Source organism: Myotis davidii, unplaced genomic scaffold (genome assembly GCF_000327345.1).
Source record: "Myotis davidii unplaced genomic scaffold, ASM32734v1 scaffold96, whole genome shotgun sequence".
Classification (NCBI taxonomy): domain Eukaryota; kingdom Metazoa; phylum Chordata; class Mammalia; order Chiroptera; family Vespertilionidae; genus Myotis; species Myotis davidii.
Genome location: NW_006289416.1, coordinates 7,839,649 through 7,862,660, shown reverse-complemented (window position 1 = coordinate 7,862,660; position 23,012 = coordinate 7,839,649). Strand labels below are relative to the sequence as shown.

The window sequence follows — 23,012 nt, the reverse complement described above, 5'->3', positions numbered from 1 at the left end:
CTTTTTGTAAATCTTTAATTATGTTCAATTTGTAACAATGAAATTGGGGGTCACCACAACATAAGGAACTGTATTAAAGGATTGCGGCATTAGGAAAGTTGAGAACCACTGTCCTAAAACTTCTAGGAAATCTCCCACCAATGAAGCAAAGAAAAAAAAATGCCTCTATTATTCTGTTAGCAACAAATTAAACTGGGTTGGGAACTCAGACAATTTGCTCGTATGATTGCAAAGACAGACAGAAACTCCCAGATTGGAGAGGGCTCCCCTGAGGGCTCCCAGATTGGAGAGGGTGCAGGTCAGGCTGAGGGACCCACCCCCCATGCACAAATCTTCGTGCACCGTGCCCCTAGTTATATAATGAAATTCATGCATGGAGGGGGGCGCCACCCTGACTAACCCCCCTGCCGGCCTGGTTGCCCCACACAGCCTGCTATTCAGTTGTTTGGTTGTCTCTCACCCCCGCCCCCGCCCCCCATTGGCCTTGAAGTCCCACTCAGCCTGTTCGGTTGCGATGGCCCCTGGCTCTTTATATACGTAGATACCAATTTAAAGTTGAAATCATTATGGATTGCTCAAAATATTTTCCCTTCATCAGCACTCTTTTCTTTTTTTGTTAATTCTCACCTGAAGACATTTTTCCATTGATTTTCAGAGAGAGTGGAATGGAGGGAGAGAGACAGAAAGAGAAACATTGATTGGTTGCCTTCTGCACCAGGGCCAGGGATTGAGCCTGCAACCGAGGTATGTGCCTTTAATTGGAATCAAACCTGGGACCCTTCCACTGAGCTAAACTGGCTAGGGCCAATCTTGTCCTTTTCTGCAAAGGATGCTCTGAGCAGTGTTGATGAGCAGCCTCATTTTAATGTGGGTTACATACATTTCTAAGACTGTGTACAGTATTTAGAAAACACTGGTGGAAAGAAATAGCTGATTATTTTGTTATTTGGGAATAACAGTTTATGCCATTGCTAGATTACACTCATTTCTTTTTCATCTTTGGACATTTCATTTTGAGAATCGTCTAAGTAAACAATTATGTTACCGATCCTTGTGAGTCAGCTCACTGAACCTTGTGCTAAATCGGCAGTTTCTACTATTATAGTCATAGTAAGGACTTCTTTTTTCCATGCTGTTCACCTCTTACACAGTCACTCACTTCACTGCAGTTCAGGTGTTGGGTGAGGGCAGGGTACCAATGTCCCTGTTTCACAGTCATGGAGGGATTAACCTGTCCAAGTGCATGTAGCTATTATGTTATTTAATTGAAATATGAGTTATTTAAAATTTATAGCAGCCATATTAAAAAATCATAAAAAGCATAAATACATTTTATTTTAATATATTTATGAAAATATCTCCAAAATATTATAATTCAAATATTAAAGTGCTTGAGCTCTTTTATGTTTCTTTTTTGTAGTAAGTCTTTGAAATACTTTGTGTATTTTATACTTTCTCTACAGCCCTGTTCAGACCACCTGTTCCAGATGCTTGGCAGGCCACGTCTGGACAGAGTGCCAGATTTTTTCTGTAATCGACTACCTATAAACCAAGTGAAAGAATGATAGTTGTTTCCATCTAAAACTTTATCGGCTTCCCTTTTCTTTGGAGGTGGTCTATCGATTTATAATCTTAGTTTCTCTCCTGATTCTTTTGTGCTGTTGCCATTCTGTAGAGTATTCATAGCATAGATGGACAAAATGCCAGTCACCCAACAGCCAACTTGAAACAATTTACTTTGCTCAAGAATTATGCTATTCTCTCTTCTTTTTCCCTGTCTTTCTATCTTTTCTACCAACCAAAAAAAATGTTTTTTTATCTTCATATTTAGACACTAGAGGTCTGGTGCCATACATGGGTGGGGTCTGGCAGGCCCGCCCAGATGTGGGCCCATCAGGGGCAGGGCAAGCCAGGGGGAGGGGCCGTGGGAGGGCTCCAGGGCGTGTCCCGCCCATCTCAGTCCCCATGATTGGCCGAGGGCTCCAGGGCATGTCCCGCCCATCTCAGTCCCCATGATTGGCCAGACCCCCCCTGAAGTGTCTCCCCCCTGGTGGTCAGTGCAAGTAATAGCGACTGGTTGACCAGTTGACTGTCTGCCCCCTGGTGGTCAGTGCACGGCATAGCCAGTAGTTGAGTGGCTTTAGCATATCATTAGCATATTACACTTTAATTGGTTGAATGGCCAACCAGCTGACTGGACACTTTGCATATTAGGCTTTTATTATATAGGATAATGATATATTTTTTGTGAGGTAAGAATAGTGTCTATTCCAGAGGAAAGTATAATTTGCATATCGACCGTGTACAATACTAGCTGTGCTCATGGATGGTGTTCCTTTTGCAGAACCTCATCTGCTCTGAGTGTGGGGATGAGTTCACTCTGCAGAGCCAGCTGGCCCTGCACATGGAGGAGCACCGCCAGGAGCTGGCTGGTGGCAGGGCCCACACCTGCAAGGCCTGCAGGAAGGAGTTCGAGACAGCAGCACAGCTGAAGGAGCACATGAAGAATCATTACAAAATTAGGTACAAGTCTCTACTTGGGCTTGGGAAAAATGCGTATAATGTATTAAGAATTGGCAAATTTTGCTGTGATTGGTTAAAAATATTGGCTAATCTAGTGTAGTGTCAGGATGTCTTTTATAATGTGTAGCTCATATCTACAGTAGGAAAATTGAGCTCAGAAATTAAAAATAGGTGCCAGGCTCTGTGGGTAGACAGTTTTAGCCAGCATTTTAATGTTGAAACTGTAGAACAAGGTGCTGGTGTTGTTTTTACAGGCAGGTAACACTGTGTAAAGTTGATCAGCAAGGGTCATTTAGGTCCTTTTTAATGCATTGATTTATTTATACTGCTTCACTCTTTACAATTTACATGAGCCTGACATGGTGCTTAGCACACATACAGAAACATATATGCCAAGCCATGGTACTTGTATGTCTCCAATTTGCAGATGTATGTGTGTATTTAAATATAGGCATGGTTACTAATATTATGAGCTCTAAAACTAGACTATTAGGATTTAAACATGTGCCTGCACAGACCAAGTGAAAGAATCAGTCAGTGCAACCATTTCAGAAGGTGGTTGTATTGAAAAGGAAGTAAAATCGCATTGATTTGGGCAGTGAGAGCCCTCCACGCCAGGCAGGTGCTGTGGCTGACTTTGAAGGATGCAGGACCTGGGGCTGTGGGGCCTTTGGTGGAGGCCACTGTGGGGATGAAGCTTTTATCCTGGGTGCGATGGAAGCTGTCAGAGGGTTTTACACACAGAACAGCCTGCCCTGACTTTAGGTGTGGTGTGGCTGCCCTGTGGTGGGGTGGAAGCGGCAGACCACTGAATTGGCATGGCAGGAAGACAACAGGGGGAAAGGAACAGGGGGTATCTTTGGAGATGTTCTGGGGTAAAACCAGCAGCCTTTGGAGATGCACTTGAAGTCGGGGTCAGGGAGAGGGAAGCATGGTCCCTACTCCCCAGGCTTAAACTTGCACAGTGTGGGGTACCCTTTCCAGTCACAGGGAGGAGCAGGCTAGGAATAAAGGAAGAGTTTTGCTTGCAACACACTGGAGTTGAGCCACCCTGAGCCATCCCCGGAGGTCGAGCAGAGTTAGAGGTAGCGGGGTGGTGCTCAGTGGAGGTGTCAGAGTGGTTGGAAGTAGGACTTGGGAGGTCACCATCATCAGGTGGTGTGAAATGAAGGGACAGGAAGAAGTAGCAGAGGAGCCAGTGGAGGTATAGGTTACAGCTGCACAGACCTTCGTGTCTGACCATCACAGCAAAGCTTGTCTGCAAAAGGCATTCCGCCTCAGACACAAACTGTTTCTGTCATTACATTTGGAAAAAATGAATTTTTATGATATTGGATACACAAAACTAATACATGTATGTGTGTACATATGTGTGGGTGGGGGACATACACACTTACATGGAATTGACTTTTCACTGAAGCACATTCTCCTGACTAGCCAGTTAACCTTTCCGGAAGGATTTTACTGTCGAGCTTGTAACACATGGGAGACGACTTCATGAGCATCCCTTTTATTATACTAGGATGTCAAGTACGAGGTCATACAATCGGAACGTTGACAGGAGTGGATTCACGTACTCATGCCCGCACTGTGGGAAGACGTTTCAGAAGCCCAGCCAGCTCACTCGGCACATCAGGATACACACAGGTGTGGAACATGCTTACCTCTGGATGACTCACAGTGTGGTGCACAGGAGAGAAATGTGTCCAGAGCCAGCTAGACCTAGAATTTAACTTTGGCATTTCCATAGTTTGCTGTGTAATCTGTGTGTCAATTTTGAGATCTTTGCGGTAGGCAATTGGATATCTGAATCTGCAGTCACAGGGGGACGTTCTAGCTGGAAGGATAGTTTGGGGTCCTGAGTCTGGATAACCAAAGTATTTCTGTTTTAATCCGTCAAAGGCTCTCACAATTCTGTGTCCATTCTCCCCTTTCCCTAGGTGAAAGGCCCTTTAAGTGCAGTGAATGCGGAAAAGCCTTTAACCAGAAGGGGGCGCTGCAGACCCACATGATCAAGCACACAGGCGAAAAGCCCCATGCCTGTGCCTTTTGTCCAGCTGCCTTTTCTCAGAAGGGGAACCTGCAGTCTCACGTGCAGAGAGTGCACTCGGAGGTAAGCCTGGCCTGTGGGCTGTGGGGTTCCCAGGTGTGCGGCTGCTCACGGTGCTGCGGAGGTGACTGTCAGCACAGCCCTGAGACAGGGGCCTGTGGTGGGACAGACAGTGATGCTCCAGAAACCTCCTCTAAAGATTAGTTGCTGAGTATTATTCAGTCCTGTGATGAATCTCTTCAGAAGGTGTTAGGAATAGACTGAAAGTCTTATCTAGGTAAGTTGAAGGCAGCTGCCACAATGTAATAACTGAAGCGGGCTTACTGATGGTGAGAGAATAGGTACTTGGACCTGCCCCTCCACTTCCTGCCCTCTCTAGTCCCCTGCAGGCTGTGTTATAGTGTTGCAGCAGCTGATGTGCAGTGCTGGGACTGGCAATGATAGGTTCACCTACCATGTGACCATCCTTCCTAACTTGTGCACTTTATCCCACGAATGCTCAGTGTTATGTCTGTGTCTGTCTACCCTTCATTGCGGGCTGTGTGTAATCCTTTAGGAAATTGAGAACATACATCAGACATCTTCTTACTAAATTATAATAACTAACAACTATGTTTTTTTACTCTAATATAGAAAAGACTGTGATATTTAATCTCATACTACCATATTGATTAAAGAACTGGGTCATTTATTCTAGAGCTATCTAATTTAAAGGAAAAAGTAATGTTAAAGGGTTAAATTACTCCTGTCATTTTTAATGCAATGGTCAATTATGATGTGTCCTAATTCAAATGTTTTTATCTAGTAATTAAGTGTAAAAAATAATTTTTTCTCTTTTATTCTTTAAGGTCAAGAATGGCCCTACCTATAATTGTACAGAATGTAGCTGTGTATTTAAAAGTTTAGGTAGCTTAAACACTCATATCAGCAAGATGCATATGGGTGGGCCACAGAACTCCACGGGCTCTGCAGAGACTGCTCATGTTTTAACGGTAAGTTCAGTGAGCTGGCTGGTAGGATATTCTTTTACCAAAATCTATCATCTCACTCATAATCTTTAAAATTGAATATTACTTAGAATATTTATTACCATAGAGGTGCTATGAAGTTTTTCTACATGGTTGTATAGTGCTACTATTTTTTAATTAGTAAAAAAAATCTTTTAAATTTTAGAATAGTGTTAGATAATCCTGATTTATAGACTATCACCTGAACCAATAAAAATAAGACAAATAGAATCATCAATTTATTGAGTTGGAATTCCTGCAACATTATTGGTGACTACCAGTGAATATTCTTTATCATTATGCTATAATTTAAAAATTAAATATCCTTTTAAGCTCTATTTCTCCCTAAGGTGACAGTGATAATTTTTCCTTAGATTTTGGATTTTGGTTGGGGAACTAAATTGTATTTTTCAGTACATGTATTTAAAATTGTATGACTTTACACACACACTTATTCTTTTTATTCGAGGGATTCTATAGCTCAGTCTGTTACTTCCACCGCTCAATTGATAGTAAATGGCAAAATCTAAGCACAGTGCGGTGTCATGGCCGTAGACCATGACAGAAGTGTGCGAGTGTGGGTGTGTGCTTACAGTGAGCTTGGCTGGGAGTCTGGGGCTTCCACAGCTGCCTCCTGCCCCACATGAGTGTTTGTCTTTAAGCGTTAGGCTCACTGTTACTGTTTGTTTTGTCCTTTCTTTTCTCACAATATTCACAGCTTGGGATTGATACCTCAGCTCACTCTTCATCAGGGAGGGTATTGTAAATAAGTCCTGAAACTGGAGAATAATTAGTGCCTAATAATTAAGTCTTAAAATTCTATTTTGGACCGAGTATTTTTTAAAGAAATTTTCACTGTGTAAAACAACCAAATACTAAGAGTTTTCACCATTTCCTTTGGCACAAGGCAATTCAAATATGTAGATGTAGTGACTAATCTGGAATGATAATCCAGATAATTTTTTAAATTATCTTGATAAATACCTGAAAATGCAGTGTAAGGTTGTGGAAACATGAACACTTCCTCCCTTTCCCTATTGGACAATGTGAGGGTCCAGCATTACGGCATGGGCCAGTTTCAGGACTGCCTGGGACTCCATGTTCAGCCTCTAGGTGAGTTCTTTGTGGCTCTTGTTTTGCATCTCACTTTTCTTTTTTTAAAAAAATATGTTTTTATTGATTTTAGAGAGGGGAGAGGCAGAGGTAGAAACATCGATGAGAGGGAAACATTAATTGGCTGCCTCCTGCACGCTCCCTACTGGGGATCAAGCCTGCAATCCTGGCATGTGCCCTGACTAGGAATTGAACCAGCAACCTCTTGGTGCATGGGACGATACTCAACCAACTGAGCCACATGACCAAGGTTGCATTTCACTTTTCTAACTTTTGGCCTTTTTGCTCTACTTTTATGGGTTTTCCTCAGCTTCATTCTATGATTCTCTTATTGATATTTTTAGCTAGTACAATTTTTAATTTCTGGAGCTCTCCTTCATAATCAGATTGTTTCTTTTTCAAGACATGCTTTTCTGGTTTGTTGTACTTACCTTGGAAACCGAACTAGCATTTTCCTTCTAAAAGGTCTCTTCCTTCTAGAGTCGCCTGCCTGGGTCACCTGCCAGGGCTCCCTGTTTCAGATGTAATTGTTATAACCCTGGTCCCATTTGCATTTTGGAATGAGGCAACAGCAAACCCTCATGTGAACTTTTCACAGAAGATGGAGCTGGTTCTTCTCCAGGGTCCCTTTGCCTGAGGAACCAGTTCTCAAACCTGGGGTCTCTGGAGGCAGCACAGAAAGGACTTGTGTTTAGTCTGGGGACCTAAGTGCCACAAAAGGCTTCATGTTCTCCCTAAATTATTGTTTACTTTTATTTCTTTTAGAGCCCCCCCCCTTTTTTTTGTCTGAAGGTAAAAGCCTCACTGCCCTCTTTCACAGGAGGAGGCCAGGGGTTAATTGTCAGTCCGAAGTAGTTTTCCCATGGTCTTTCTTTTCGTTAGTAATAGACTATAAAAATATTTTTTAGAGCAGCTTTAGGTTTACAGAAAAAGTGAGCAGGGAAGTCCGTACTCCCCCTTGTTACTAACAACTTACGTGGGTGTGGTGCCTTTGTTAAGAGTCCAGGGCCGAATGCTGATGTGTTATCAGTAGCCAGAGTCCACTCTGTGCTGTATGTGCTGTGGGTTTTGACAGACGTGTGATGTCCTGCATCCACCATTATGGAGCATACAGGGTCGATTCTCCTTCTCCTCCTCCACACGTGTTTGTGACGAGGCATTTCAGATTCCTGAGCTTCTGAGGAATTGGATCAGCCCTCTCCTCAGATGTTCTGAGCTGTAGCTTCACAGAGCACCCAGTGCTTCTCTTCTCCAGAAGAGTTTTGAATTTTTTGCCCACAGTGGATTCTTTCTTATTTCCTTTATTTTGTAACTCTTTCTATCCTTTCATTCTAATAGGTCAGAGGAGTCTGAGGTTTGCTCAGTCCCTTGAATTGCTAGTATCTGCTAATACTTAAAAAACTTTAAATGGTTGTAGTAGAAAATTCACTGAATATGATCTTTTAAGAGCCAGTATTGTGCCAAAACATAAAAATTAGTGAGACATTATATTTAAAATTTGGGATAGAATTAGATTTTAATGCTTATAGGGAGGTTATGCTTCTTTCTTTTTTTAAATAATTGAAGTACTAATTAATATAATTGTTTATATTTTTTAATAACAGGCCACGCTGTTTCAAACTTTACCTCTTCAGCAGACGGAAGCCCAGGTCCCGTCAGCTGTGAGCCAGCAGAGCTCACAGGCGGTGACTGATGTCATCCAGCAGCTGCTGGAGCTGTCAGAGCCCGTGGAGTCTAGCCCGGTGCCCCCGCCTGGCCAGCCGCTCAGCATCACCGTGGGCATCAGCCAGGACATCCTACAGGTGAGTGCACTTCCAGCTCTTGGCTGTGTCTGTGGGAGTCTGGGTGTTGCTACTGAGAGAGAAGTATAGGGTGCTTGTCAGAGTAAAGGAATCTTCATTGAAAATGTGTCCTAATTGAATAAGTTATAATGAAGTAAAATAGGCTTAATTACTTGTGGACAGTGCAGAATTCTAAATGATTTATTAATCTATACACTTTTTAGAAGTTTAAAGTTCTAATTTTTTCTCTCAGTAAATTTACTTTAAAAGAATGGGCTTCTCAGAACTTTCTTGTGTCTGTCCCTGTTGACATAGAAATGTTCCACTGTTTTTTGAGGTTGTGCTGTAACTATTTGGAGTAAGCTCTGTGTGGGGGAAGAGATGGAAGAGGAGGGGCGGGTGGAGAATGGAGTTCTTTCCTGGTTCTGACCAGCCAGCCTCATGTCCCATCTTCATTTCTAAACAGATGGCCTTGTTCCTCCTCCTCGCTAGTTATGTACTTACTATAAAAGCTAACCTCGCCTCTACCCTGTGGGGACAACTTGGCCAGATGTCACAACAGCGGCTATCTTAAGAGTAAACCCAGTGTAACTTAAAACTGATTTTCAAATCCTTTCAGAGACAACCAGAGTTGTCTGAGGTCACATACCGAGAAGTCAAATTAATTCACTAAAATCCCCTTTAATTGGAAAATGTCAAAGCTTGCCATACCATGTTTGGGTGAAGGTGAGATGTCAGATATTAGAAGGGACGTGTCAGCCTCAAACCTTTGGTTGTGTCACTTACAGATGGCTCCTTGGAAATGCAGACTTACGTTTCTAGGTGGTAGCATTACAGTTCTGTAGGTAAAGCTGACTTGGTTGTAGGTTTGGGCCAGTGGATCTCCTAACCTTCGAGTTTTTTCTGTCTCAGCAAGCCTTAGAAAACAGTGGGCTGTCTTCAATTCCAGCTGCAGCACACCCCAGCGACGCCAGCCACCCCAAGAGCTCCACCGTGCAGGGTCAGGACCCGGAACTTCCCGACGTGCCCAGTGAGCCAGCTGACCCTGTAGATGTGGAGCCGGAGAAAGAACAGGAGAGCCCAGAGAAGCCGGACAAAAGGGAGAAGAAGCTAATAAAGAAGAAATCACCATTTCTACCTGGTAATTTCAGTGTGCTTTAACCTTTGGATGTTTGCATATTTTGAAGAAATGTCTTTCTTTTTCTTCTGAAGGTGATGTTTGTTGAATGTTCTGATAATGTCTACCTCATAGTATTCGTTTGATATTTAAAATTGAAAACCAGGAGATAAATTTGTTACACTATCTCTTTTCCATGGGCTGCCTGCCTTCTTCCCATGATTCGAGTCTCCCCCTGACTCATTCCAAGGGCTTGACCTTAGTTGTCACTGACCCTCCTATGCTCTAGCCCTTCCTGCCTCTGAGGCTGCGCATTCTGGTTACACTGCTATGGCTGCCTCGGCCAACTCTTCCCTTCCTTCCTCCAAGTGATGGTGCCCCCATTGCTGACCTGGAAAGCACAGCTCCTCCACTCTAAAGCCCCAGCCTTTCCCTTACACTCATTTCTGCTTCTTGGCCTTTGAGCCTCCGTAATCTGCCCCACAGGTATGTCCTGTCTTCCTGCCCCCGCTCTCCTGACAGTAACGTGGGTTTCCTGCTGTTCGTCAAGACCTCATCTCTTCTGCATGCCATGTTTCCCGGCTGCTGTTCATTAGGAAGGCCTTCTTCCTTCCCTCCTCGCATTCCATACCCACACTCCTGTGGGCGGCCCTCCTCACAGAAGCTCCCTGCAGAGGGCTCCTCTCCTCCTTTCTCCGTCCTGTGGTCACTGTTAGTGGTTGTGCCAGTGGAGTAACTTGTGTTCCTTTCTGAATTCCCTGCTCCCTCAGCATGGCTCTTTGCATGGGGGCAGGGTTACTAGATCTTTCTTGAGTAAAATAGTTTATTTTCTTTTGGGCAGAAGCATTCCCTTGAAAATATTTTCTTAGAGGCTCTAACTCTCTACCTCCCCCAGTTGTCTTGGGGGAACAAGGGCTTTCTTGCTACACAGTGTGGAATGATGTTTTCATCTCTGTTCACTTCTGAGAATGTGTTTCCTCGTTAACAGGTGGTTGTGAAATCCTCCTTTCTCAGCCCACACAGCACTGTAGCCTGCTCTCCTTTCCCCTGGATCTGCCCTTTCCCAGGGGAAAGTGGACAGTGGAATTTGAGCAGTTTTTCGTCAGGATTTTCCTAGTAGCAAGGAGGCAGGAAGGAAAAAGGGCCATTTGCACATATTTGTGTTATGACAGGACAGCCTTGCAGGTCACAAGGTGCTTGCATTTTGAATATCTACTCTCCATACACCTGTTGAATGAATGGAGATCCCCAGCGGGGTGGAGCCTTTTGTCTGAGTTAGCACTGGCTGCTGTCTGTATTCATCATGCCAGAACCTCTGAAGGTGCTCTGACATGCTGCTGGCATCAGGCCCTTCTCCGGACTAAAGGCCAGACCTGCTTCCTGCAAGTCCAGGTAGCAGTGGCTCCTCAAACTGAGAAAGGTGGGCTTCATCTTGCTGCCTCTCTCAGCTCTCCAGGAGCTGGGATCAACTTCTCTTCTACGCTGAGCATTAAACAGATTTCAGAGTGGAGTTCTGGTCAACCTTACCTATAGTATTGTAATAGGGAGGGTTGTGCTCACAGAGTTCATAAAGATTCTACAAGTTAATTTTTGAATAAATTAAATACATGTTTACAGTATTCAGCAAGGTTTTGCAGTTCTAGTAAATTTTAGATTTAATTTTTCATTTCTGTCTATCATTCCTTTTCCCTTTATTTTTCTATATGACACTTTTTATTTTGGCCAGTATTTTCTTTCAATTTTACTATGTAAAATATACTTTTTGAAATAAAAAATGTGTAACATCGGTGCTTTTAAATCAGTTAATTTATGAAATCATGAAATCATAACTATTCATAAATCATTCAATATCTAGGACACACATTGGTGTTGAAATAATTTAAAGAACTGTAGTTGCAATGTAGCAAAAAATTTGCTTTGTTTATTATATTTCCCCCATACTTTGTGTCCACACACAGAAAAGAAAATTAAAATTTTCAAACATTTTCTATTCAGTAGTTAAAAAAAAATACACTGTTTTTCACCGCTCTGGTCTTTATAAAGGATTTGAGTTAAAGTTTTAAATAATAAAAATTAAGGTACCAGGATAACTCTGCTGTATGTTTCAACAATGTTTTTATACCAAACAATTTGAATTAGCGTGCAAACAGCTTCTCTTGTCACATATCTGTATTTGGGGGAAATTATTCCCAATGTATAGAAAAACCCCATATACTGCAGTAAGCTGAAGGCAGTGTTAAATAGACCAGTGTGAATGACAGGGAAAAAAGTGCTTCTTTATGAAATGTTGCCTTCCTGATGCTGATGTGGGCACGGGAGACTCAGTCCCTAGGGTAGGCTCTCTGGGAGAACCCTTTTAGGTAATTTTTAAGAACTTTGGCATCAGGCCCTTTCTGGAGCTATTTGCATGGAGGGCAGGTGTTCTCATTGAATGTACTGCACACATTCTGGCCATTTGAAATGGATGGTTTCCAGGGGCCCTGTACACACAGGTGAAGTGATATTGTTTATGCACCTGCCTGGCACAGGTGTACTGAGGGTGCTAGGGCACGTGTGGAGAAGCTACACCTCTAAACTAATCAGCAAACCCGCCTGTCCATCTTCATGTCCCTGGGTTCTACTAGCTTTGGTCGCTGTCATTGGATCTGGAATTCGACTGCCCTGAGGTGACGGTGACATTCTAGGAACCTCACACCGCATGACTGTTTGCAGGAAACTGAGTGACCCTCCCTAAAGAGCAGACCGTCCTCTGCTTCTGCTCGGCGGACAGCACTTCTGAACTGCACGAAGCAGAGCCAGGACTGTGTTTTAACCAGGTTCCTGCACCTGGTCCCTAGGAATGAGCTCCCGGAGACCGCAGCTCCACATGTGCTCTGAGGTGGGTGGGTGAACAAGACTCTGCTTTCTCTAGGCAGATAGTCATGCTGCCTCCCCCTGCTGAGGGCTGGCAAAGACTTTGTAAACAGTCCAGATATGCTGCTGGTTCCGCGGGCAGGGGGAGCAACATGGCCCACACAGGCTGCTAGAGACGCCTGCCTTCCTTACCTTGTGCTGTCAGTTTTTAGAATTTAACTTCTACATTAGTGTCCAGAAAGCTCTGCTGTGTGTGTGTGATTATACCACTACACCATGTTCCCATGAGGGCAGGCCCATATCTGCAGTGGCCTGTGGCACACGGTGAGCACGTAGTGTGTGCTCTGCTTCTGGGGGAAGTGACGTGGTCTCAGAATGTACCTCGACTTTTGCATTTACTGGCATCTGACCTTGGGCAACCTAGTTAACCTTGAAAATGTCAGCTTTCACCTCTGGAAAGGGGGCAATGGTAGAATAAAAGGAAGAGAATTGAGGAAGTCCATGTAAAGTATGTAGAATGGTGTGACACATAGGAAGTGATTAGTGAATACAGATAGTTCAAAATTATTTTGTAGATAGGTGAAACTTGCTCATGCCACACAATTCAAAAGATACAAATGGTATACAGTGAGAAGTACCTTGGTCATCCTTGTCCTTTACCCATCCTTCCCCAAGGCAGCTGCTGTCACTGGGGTTTTTTTCTGTGTCTTTTACACAGGCCTGTGCATATTATTACATGTTTCATACTATTGTTTTTAGCAGGATGGGTGGCATACTGTATATTATTTTGCAGTTTACTTTTTTCTACCTATCTTATTTTATAAAATGCCTGGGTCCTAGCCCATTTCATGGATAAATGATGTTTAGGTTATATGCAGTCTTTTGCTAATGCGAACATGCTGCAGTGGATATGTTTGTGGCTCTGTGGTTTCACACATGTAAATGCATCTGTAATGCACATCAGCGGAAGTGTCAGAGGTTGCACAGGCTAAGCCCTATAAAGATTGCTCTAAGGTTTTAATTTTGAAATAATTTTTGGCTTAACTGAAATGTTCCAAAAACAATACAAAGAATACTCATATGCCTTTCATCTAGATTCCTCAAGTATTAACATTTTCTTACATTTGCTTGCTCTTGACCTGGGTTTTCCCTCAATTTTCTGAATGACCTGCAGATATAGTTAATACCCCAGTAACTCTTAACTTCTTCAGTGTGTATTTCCTATGACCAAGGACACCAGTCTTGCATACCTTTAGGGCAGTCATCAGCATCAGGGTGTGAAAGCTGATCCAGCCTACAGACCTGATTTATTATTTGTGTTACTAATGTGCTTGATTAACAAAAGAAAAAAAATGTAAGCACTTTAGAAATTTTGGTCAATATCACCAGCTTCCTTACTTGGAGTCTTTGGGATTCACATGCCCAACAACATAGGAGCACCTGTCTCCTCACAGGGAGGAGATGGTTATCAGAGCTCTGGGATCCTTTTACCCCTCTCCTGGGTTAAAACCATTCTTATTGTGGCTCTAATTTCATTTCTTAGAAGGAGTGAGGTTGAGCAGCTTCTCATGTTAAAGAACCCCTGTGTTTTCCATTGGAGGGACTTGATTTTTATTTGCTGTGATTAATATACTAAGAATGATAGTTTCTTGTGAGCTGTATTTATAGTACATGTCCCTTTCTGATTTGTTTGCCTTTGTGTATGTGTTTTTGTTTCTTTTTTTGTTTGTTTTGTTTGCCTTTTTGAGTTAAAAGGGAGAGTTTGTTTTTATATAGCCAATTGGAGAGAAATATTTTGTTTTCATATAGCCAAATTGGTCAATGTTTTATGACTTTTAGACTTGTGTAATAGACTTTACCACTGACATTATGGATAGCAACCTCTTTTATTGAACAGTTTCATACTTTCATATTTTAAACGCAATCTTTGACTCAACCTTATTTTGTTCCTAAGTGAGCACCCAGTGTACAAACATGTTTATGGTGTGGTTTCCTCACTGAAGTGCAACGTCACCTTTCCCATCTGTTATCCTCTCAGACCTGTGTGGGTCTGCCTGGACTTTATTCTACCTCACTCATCTGTGTTTTTATTCATGCGTTGTGGTACTGACTGGTTTTAGCGTTAATAGGGAGCCCAGTCCTTTCTTGCTGCATTTTTCTGAAAGTGTATTTTTGACTGTTATCACATACTTTTTTTCTCATATCTACTTTAGAATCATCTGCTAAACTTCCACAGCTGTAGTTCTAAAAAAGTCCTATTGATATTTGTATGTAAGTGATTTAGCCAGGGAGATTTGATGCCTTTATAATTTTAATCTTTGTACCAAAGAATAGAGTGTGCACTTTCATTCATTCAGATCTTTTCAAGTTTTAGTTGTATTTTAAAATTTTCTCCTGGGTTTAGTTTGCAGATATGGAGAATGCTGACTTCCATGTATTAAAACATGGGCCTTTTTCTGAGACTTAGTTTTATGGGTATGTTATCATATCATTTGTAAATAATGATTTTATCTTTCCCTTATAGTTTATATAGTATGTCTCTTTATCTTACCTAATTTCATTGGCTAATATTTCTAAACACCATAAATTAATAGCAGTAATAGTGGACTTTTTCCGGATTTAATTAGGATTGCTCTATTTTTCTATTAAGTCAAATGTATTGGGATCTGTTTTATTCATCTCTTCCTGTTTTTAGAAAGTTTTTTGGTAGTTAAGACTAGATGTTGAACTTTAGTAAAAGCCTTTTTAGCTCAACAGTGATTATAACATATACTTTTTCTTTTAAAATTTGATAATACATTTGAAGAGGAAGGCTGTTGCCCAGCACCCAGGAAGGTTGCCATGAGGAATGCGGCTGTGGTTTTCTCCAACTTCCTGAAGTTGGTCAAAGGGCCGGATCTGGCTTCAGTTTTCCATTGTAGCCCTGGATGAGCCAAGCAAATGTGCAGGCCAGATTTGTAACTCTGCTTCATCTATTCCCACAGATAATTAGAATCTGATGACAGTCTTATCTTATGTAATTAAAGATAGGTTCTCATTTTTGTTTGGAAAACATTTGATTTTCCATGATGATTTACTAATTTTGGCTAATAGTATTTCCTCTTACCTTGTTACACCTTGCTTTTTTTATTTGTCATGAAAAGACGTTTAGATAATTATTCTACTTTCTTGAATTAATTTTTCCTATTTTAAGCAGTCTTAAGTTTTAGTCTCCCTTAATACAAGCAATATGACTATAAACTAAATGTCTTTTTCTTATTTTGAAATCATTTCCCTGTTTCCTACTTTTTCTCCTCATAATTGTGTTCTTCTTATTTCCATTGTTTTACTGTTTTAAAAATTTTAATGTTATTTTTCATTCATTTTCCTAACCTATGTTAATTAGTCTTGCAAAGAGCAGTGTGTTCAGGAAAATACATGTTCTCTCCCTACAGTCACTCGCACAGAGGAGAGTTCCTGGTATTTACTGGTAGCACGGAGGAGGAAACACGGGATTTTCTTCTTCCTGCTAAAACTACATTCATGCAGCAGATCCTCGAATAACGTCATTTTGTTACAATGTTGATGAGGGAAAATAACCGGATTCCCGGCCAGGCCCGCAGGCTGTGCGGTTGGTTTTTCCCATGTCTGCGTGGGCTTTCTCTGGATCCGGTTTCCTCCCACGTGACAAAGCTGTAAACATGATGTGCGGTGCCTGGCATGTCTACACTGTCCGGTCTTAGTGAGCATGGGTGTGCATGAGCGTGACCCTGTGATGGAAGGACGGCCTGTCCAGGGTGGCCCGCCTGTGCTCTAAGCTCTCCGCCGCCTGACCCTGAACTGGAATCAGTAGGTTGTAAAAGGATTATCTTACTTGTTTTTGTTAATTTTTCTTAAATGTACGATAGTTCACATTTATTTCACTGTTTAATACTAGAATGATTTGGGTCTTAATTTGGAAGTTTGGTGATGTGCTTTTGACCAGAAAAGTACTATAGGAATCTGACTCGTTAGCCTGGGGTGCGGTTGGTTTCTTTGTAGTGATTTGGCTTTAAGTCACATAAACCTGTTAGCTTTAAGTGAAGTCTTACTATACAGACAGAGTTAACATAAAGAGCTAACGTTTCCTGGTGAATTTCATTAACTTTAATTGATTTTAAGTGGGTTCTATACGTTGTATGTCTATGTCACATGAATAAATCTGTTTAAAATTTAAAAATAAAGTATTCTGCTGAATTTTGTTTTTAATTTTTTTGTATACTTTACAAATCATTTGGTTCTTATAGTTCCAGAAATTCTACTTGTGATTTTGTTTTCTAGTAGGAATAGTTTTAAACCTGATTCAGAGTTGAATATTTAGAGTTACAAAAGAATCTTTTGATTTTGATCATGTTATATATTTTTTTCATAACTACATATTAGTTACCTTTTATAGCATAAGGACTTATCACTTCTGAATTATTTGCATTTTTATTAGTGATATTGGATAGGCTCAAATAGTACATCATTCCTTCTCAAGTTGAGTTATTTTGGAATCACTGTTTTTAACTCACATTCACAATGGACTAAGTCTGCAGCTAACTCTCGACTTAGTCACATCACCTGTCCAGTTAGCCCTCTTGTCTCGTACTGGCTATGCTTTCCGTTCTTGGGACTGTTAGGATTTTCTGCAAGATTAAATCGTATCTCCCACAAATCGCAGTAACGATGGAAATTTCCACCATTTCCATAACTGAGCATGTATCTTCCGCTGTGGCGAAGAGAATCGGGTTTTTTTTTACAGTTGCAGGGAGCTGTTCACTCGACCCTAGAGCAGCAACCTGTGGGTCGCGACCCCTTTGGGGGTCCAACAACCCTTTCACAGGGGTCACCTAAGACCATCGGAAAACACATATATAATTACATATTGTTTTTGTGATTAATCACTATGCTTTAGTTATTAACAATTTGTAACAATGAAAATACACCCTGCATATCAGATATTTACATTACGATTCATAACAGCAACATTACAGTTATGAAGTAGCAACGAAAATAATTTGATGGTTGGGTCACAACATGAGGAACTGTATTTAAAGGGCCAGAAGGTAGCAGTGGTTCTTAACCTCCCTAATGCCACAACCGTTTAATACAGTTCCTCATGTTGTGGTGACCCCCAACCATAAAATTACTTTCGTTGCTACTTTATAACTAATGGTGCTACTGTTATGAATCGTAATGTAAATATCTGATATGCAGGATGGTCTTAGGCGACCCCTGTGAAAGGGTCGCTTGACCGCCAAAGGGGTCGCGACCCACAGGTTGAGAACCGCTGGCCCTAGGGCCATTAGGCGCCTTGATACCTGGCATCTCACAATCTGTCTCCCTGCGCTGCAGGGTCCATCCGCGAGGAGAACGGGGTCCGGTGGCACGTGTGTCCCTACTGCACCAAGGAGTTCCGGAAGCCCAGTGACCTCGTGCGCCACATCCGCATTCACACGCACGAGAAGCCTTTCAAGTGCCCGCAGTGCTTCCGGGCCTTTGCGGTGAAGAGCACCCTGACTGCGCACATCAAGACGCACACGGGCATCAAGGCCTTCAAGTGCCAGTACTGCCTGAAGAGCTTCTCCACATCCGGGAGCCTCAAAGTGCACATCCGCCTGCACACAGGTGCGGGGGCGGGGCCGCCGTGCGCAGACCGGCGGTGCCCAGCAGTCTGAGCAGCGCCACCGAGCGCCTTCAGGACTTTTCCTTCCTTAATCCTGTTTGTGGATGGCGTCTGTAGGCTAGGCATGAGGTCCGTACTGGCGGAGAAAACCCACGTGGCTGTGGTCCTGTGGCTGCCGGCAGCAAGAGGGGGGTCAGAGGCAGGGCTCGGGAAGGGGCACATGAGAGCAGAGGGAGAGAGACCGCCTGTGGGCAGCCGCGCTCAGGTGTAGACAGTGGGCCTTGGTAAGGAAGAGCAGCGTCCCCCTTTGCGAAGACCTGACCGCTGCAGCCGGCGCCCGTCAGGCAGGGAGCTTTGTGCTGGCCTCAGGCAGGGCGGGCACCCACGTCTCCTCTAATGTTCAGATATTTTGTAACCAGTAATAAGTCAGAAACACTTATATTTGGGCTCCAGTTTTACTTATAACAGCTTTATTGAGATATAATGCACAGATCATAAAACTCACTGTGTTAAGGTGTACATTCAGAATTTTCACACATTTTTATCACCCCCAAAAGGAACCCTGGACGGTTAGCAGTAACTTGCCTGACCTGCCTGGGGTTCCTGGGCTAAACTGACCATGTGAATAAGTGTTTGAAAAAGCTGAAATTAGTCAATTTTGTTATTTGCCCTTCTCTGGAATCTGCATTTTCATTTACCAGTAAAATTGCAAAAGAAGGAAATTTCCTTCAGAAAAGGAAAGTGATAGTACAATATGTTATTACTATCAATAGCAGCAGCGGTGTTATTATTTACAATTAAAACAGCTTGTTTCCTAAATGCTGGGTGCTCCCTAAACACTAGTTCACACAACCCCAGCAAAGCCCAGATGCAGGCATGTGACTCCAGGCCACAGATTACGGCTTGAGAGAGAACAGTTCACACACTTTAATATTCGTAAAGACTTCTAGTACTTTGATTATCCATATTTTACTTTGTCCTGAAAATAGTATATATTTTAACTTAAATGCTTTTATTACATGCCTTAACATCTATAATATGAATTGTTTGCAAACTAGGGAAAAGAAGTGATTTATAATAGTCAGGAAACTATAAGCATGAAATGACAAATTGAATGTTTAAGTCAGTAGTAAGATTAAAATTTTATATTGGCATTAATTAAGATGTATTTTCTTGGAATAATTGTATGGTTACTTTTGTTTTTATTAGGAGTCAGACCTTTTGCTTGTCCTCACTGTGACAAAAAATTCCGAACCTCAGGCCATAGGAAGACACACATAGCTTCCCACTTTAAACACTCGGAGTTGAGAAAGATGAGGCACCAGCGGAAACCCGCCAAGGTTCGTGTCGGCAAGGCCAGCGCTCCAGTCCCTGACATTCCTTTGCAAGAACCAATTCTCATAACCGACGTAGGTAAGGTTCTCTTCCCTCTGGGACCTCTGAAGGCGTATGTCATGCTATGTATGGTCACAGCGTTATGTAGTTTCAGGCTGATATTAGTGCAGTTCTTGTAAAGCTTTGCTGTGTTATGGGCTGGTATATTACACCCTTACAGTTTAGATCCTAGTTCTGTTTAAACTGTTGCTCAAATTATGTTCTTGGTTAGAAGAGAAATATGTGTAAGTGAAAGTATTAGTATGTTCCACTGAAGAAAAATTTCTTCCTGAATGGAACTCTTAAAGCCCTTGCTGGGTTGGCTCAGTGGATAGAGTGCAGGCCTGTGGACTGAAGGGTCCCAGGTTTGATTCCGGTCAAGGGCACAAGCCCAGGTTGCAGGCTCCATCCCCAGTAGGGGGTGTGCAAGAGGCAGCCAATCAATAATTCTCTCTAATCATTGATGTTTTTATCTCTCTCTCCCTCTCCTTCCCTCTCTGAAATCAATAAAAATATATTTTTTAAAAAGGGTAGGTGGTCATTATGTGAAGTGCACTTTGTATTTTGATGTTTTATTCTTAGAATTTTTACCTGGTGTGTAATGGATTATTTATTTGGGCTGCTTTAATCTTTGAGCTTCTGAGGAACTATAATTCTTAGGGGATTTGATTGCTTAGAGCATAAAAACAGATCAGCACTCCCATGGTAGTTAGAATACTTTGATATCCTTGTCTGGTTTTATTAGCTCACAAAAAAAAAACCAAAAACAGACCAATTTTACTGAATATGTATTTAATTTTCACCACAGTCTGTAGGTTCTCAGTGGTTTGTGTTATTCCTGAAAAGTCCGGACAGATTAAACATTTATTTAATGGCCCTAGAATTATCCTTCATGCTTCAAGGTTATCCTCATATTGCCATTTTTTTCAGGTGACCATGAATCAAGTTAAAAACCTATGGGTTTCTTAACTTTAAGTTTATAAATCCTTAAATTGAGTGAACTAGAGTTCTGATTCTCCAGACTTTCCAAGGTTAAAAATGGCACATATTTTACTCATTGACTTCACAGATACCTGCATCTTATACCAAATTAGTGGAAGCGGAATTCAAAAAGGAAATGATTTATACAGATAGCTAATAGTCTTTCCAAATCTTCTTTCTATCTACCGATGTAAACACTGGGTCCTAGAGAGAGTTGTAGCGATACTAATCAGTATATGACCAGCTTGTGCTCAGGGCAGAGCTGGTTCCTAGGTGTTCTGGGTCTAGGCTAGGCCTGTGTTGAGTGAAACTCAAGCCTCCCACATCCATTAGCACCACCCTCGGCATAGGAGTTTGGAGCGTGCACCTGGCTTTTCACAGTCCTGTGTCATGCTGTCTAGCACCAGTAGTCTGTAGCAATCTTTAATTTACTGCAGTTTAGGGCTCTAGACATGCTGCCCATTTCCTTCTCAATGTTCTTTTTTCTAATTTAAGAATGAAATTTTAAGTAAAACGTGCAGATTGAGGAAGTATTGGAATTGGGTGATCATAATATTCTGACCAGTAGCTGTTTATGGATTTTCAAATTATATACATTTAGATATGTCTATTTTTTTAAATCACCATTTTTCTCTCTGTATGATTATTTTGTGTGTGTGGTTAAGTGTAATATTTTACATAGCATAGATGTTTACAATATCTTTTCTTTGAAGTGAGCCAGGCTTTGGTTATCTATTGTTTTAAGCCTTGATCTTCCAAGTTTATATTTGTGTTTTAATCTTATTGGTTTTAATACATGTATCTTGCTTTTCTTTAACACATTTGTCTAACCTAGTGTATCAAATTTACTGTATGTGTTTTTAATCATATATACTTATGTTTGTCATTTTGCAATATTTACATTCTCCTACTACTTGCAATATATGAACACACCTGTAAGACTAAGTTGTATTTTCCTCAAGCATCATAATAAGATGAAGCTGTTTCTTCCGTTACTATGGAAGGGATTATAGGACATTTTAAGGATACTTTTAGTTTATTTTTGGAATATATTAAGTGAAATTTATTCATGCCTTTCTTTGAGGTTAGCAATTTCCTTTAAAAAAAAAAAAAACCCAAAACCATATTAAAGGACTGATGGATAGTCTAGTAGAAATGACATATTATAACCAACACCTTAGGACTTTTATGTATGCTTAATTCACCCTTAATTTTTTCTTCAAAAATTGAGACCTTATCATTATCCTAACTTTTTAACAGAACTTAGTGTTTGTAAAATTATTAGAGGTGAAAAACAAAGCATCTAAAAACTGAGGCCTATTATTTTACTTTCTTTAATAATTCAAAGTAGGGAACCCCCTTGGCCCCTTGCAGAGGGCTTTGAATCTTCTTGTGCCTGGGCACCAGTCCAGAGAGTCCATGTCTGGGGGAACATGAGATTACAGTTGTACATACTAGGTTATCATCCATCATGACTGTGCATAGTTAGAGGTGATGAAAACATCCAGCAGTACTGCATGTGATGTCCTGAGCATATCGGTGCAGTGGGATTCCTTGCAGACACCTAGAGGATGAGGAGGAGGCTGTCATATGCAATGACTTGAACAGATGTTAATGAACAAGTAATTAATTACAGAGCAGCATGTGTGGTTGATCCCACTTGTGTTTGTAGATAACAAACCCTTTTGTTCAAGTGTGCACTAAGCTGTTCATTTACGGTTTTCTCTGAGGTATTCCTGTCAAGCTCTTTTGTTTTTCTTTGTATGATCTTCTGAATTATTTCAGAAGAGCCCAAGAATTTGTAGTTGTGCAAGGGATTGGATGTGAAGGGATTTGGCTGGTGTAGTGCAGGCCTGTGGGGAAGGAAGGGAAGATAATTGGGAGACAGAGACGGCCACCCCTCAGGGCCAGGCCTCCTTAGCTTCAAAGAATGGGTCCTTAGGAATGAGACTGAGAGCCTCAAGGGAAGCATGTGACCAGAAACATTGTATTGTGGAAAAGAAATTATGAATCAGACATTTTGTGAGGTTGTTTGTGATGGAATACAGAGGTTCCAGAAGCCAAAAGGGAAAGAATTAGGAGAGGAGTGGGGGCCAGGTGGGGTTTGTGCTGCAGTGGTAGGTAGCTGGAGGGGGATCCTACACCAGTGTGGGGGTACCACAGAGAGGAGGGACACCTGTGGGTCTTGTGAGGGTGCCGAGCTTGAGGCTGGGTGCGGATTGCCAGTTTGCAGTCTCCAGGTAAGACTCTGAGCAGGTTGTTTCAATGAAGGTGAAATGTCAGGGCTGACAGTGCTACTGCCTGTCTGTGTCTGAAGGAGCTACACCAGTGGTTCTCAACCTTGGCTGCGCATTAGAATCACCTGGGAATCTTTTTAAAATCCTGATTTCTGGGCCTCATCCTCCGGAAATTCTGTTTCTTTGTTATGGGGTGAGGCCACAACATTAGTAACAAAGAAACAGAATTACCACAGAATGAGGCCCAGAAATCAGGATTTTAAAAAGATTCCCATGGTGATTCTAATGTGCAGCCAAGGTTAAGAACCACTGAGCTACACCAAGGGTGGCCTAAAGCCTGCGGGAGGAGA

General features: G+C 41.9%; 1 protein-coding gene across 2 annotated transcripts in view; it reads left to right on the top strand.

The window, feature by feature from the left end:
- Positions 1–23,012, top strand: part of ZNF236 (zinc finger protein 236) — an 80,834-nt gene that overhangs the window by 19,877 nt on the left and 37,945 nt on the right. For both annotated transcript variants that reach the window (XM_015562757.1, XM_015562758.1), the window contains exons 4-11: positions 2,345–2,523; positions 4,046–4,170; positions 4,464–4,636; positions 5,422–5,565; positions 8,298–8,495; positions 9,387–9,615; positions 17,800–18,072; positions 19,280–19,483. In XM_015562757.1, the coding sequence (XP_015418243.1) occupies positions 2,345–2,523; positions 4,046–4,170; positions 4,464–4,636; positions 5,422–5,565; positions 8,298–8,495; positions 9,387–9,615; positions 17,800–18,072; positions 19,280–19,483 (1,525 nt within the window). The remainder of the gene's footprint in view (positions 1–2,344; positions 2,524–4,045; positions 4,171–4,463; positions 4,637–5,421; positions 5,566–8,297; positions 8,496–9,386; positions 9,616–17,799; positions 18,073–19,279; positions 19,484–23,012) is intronic.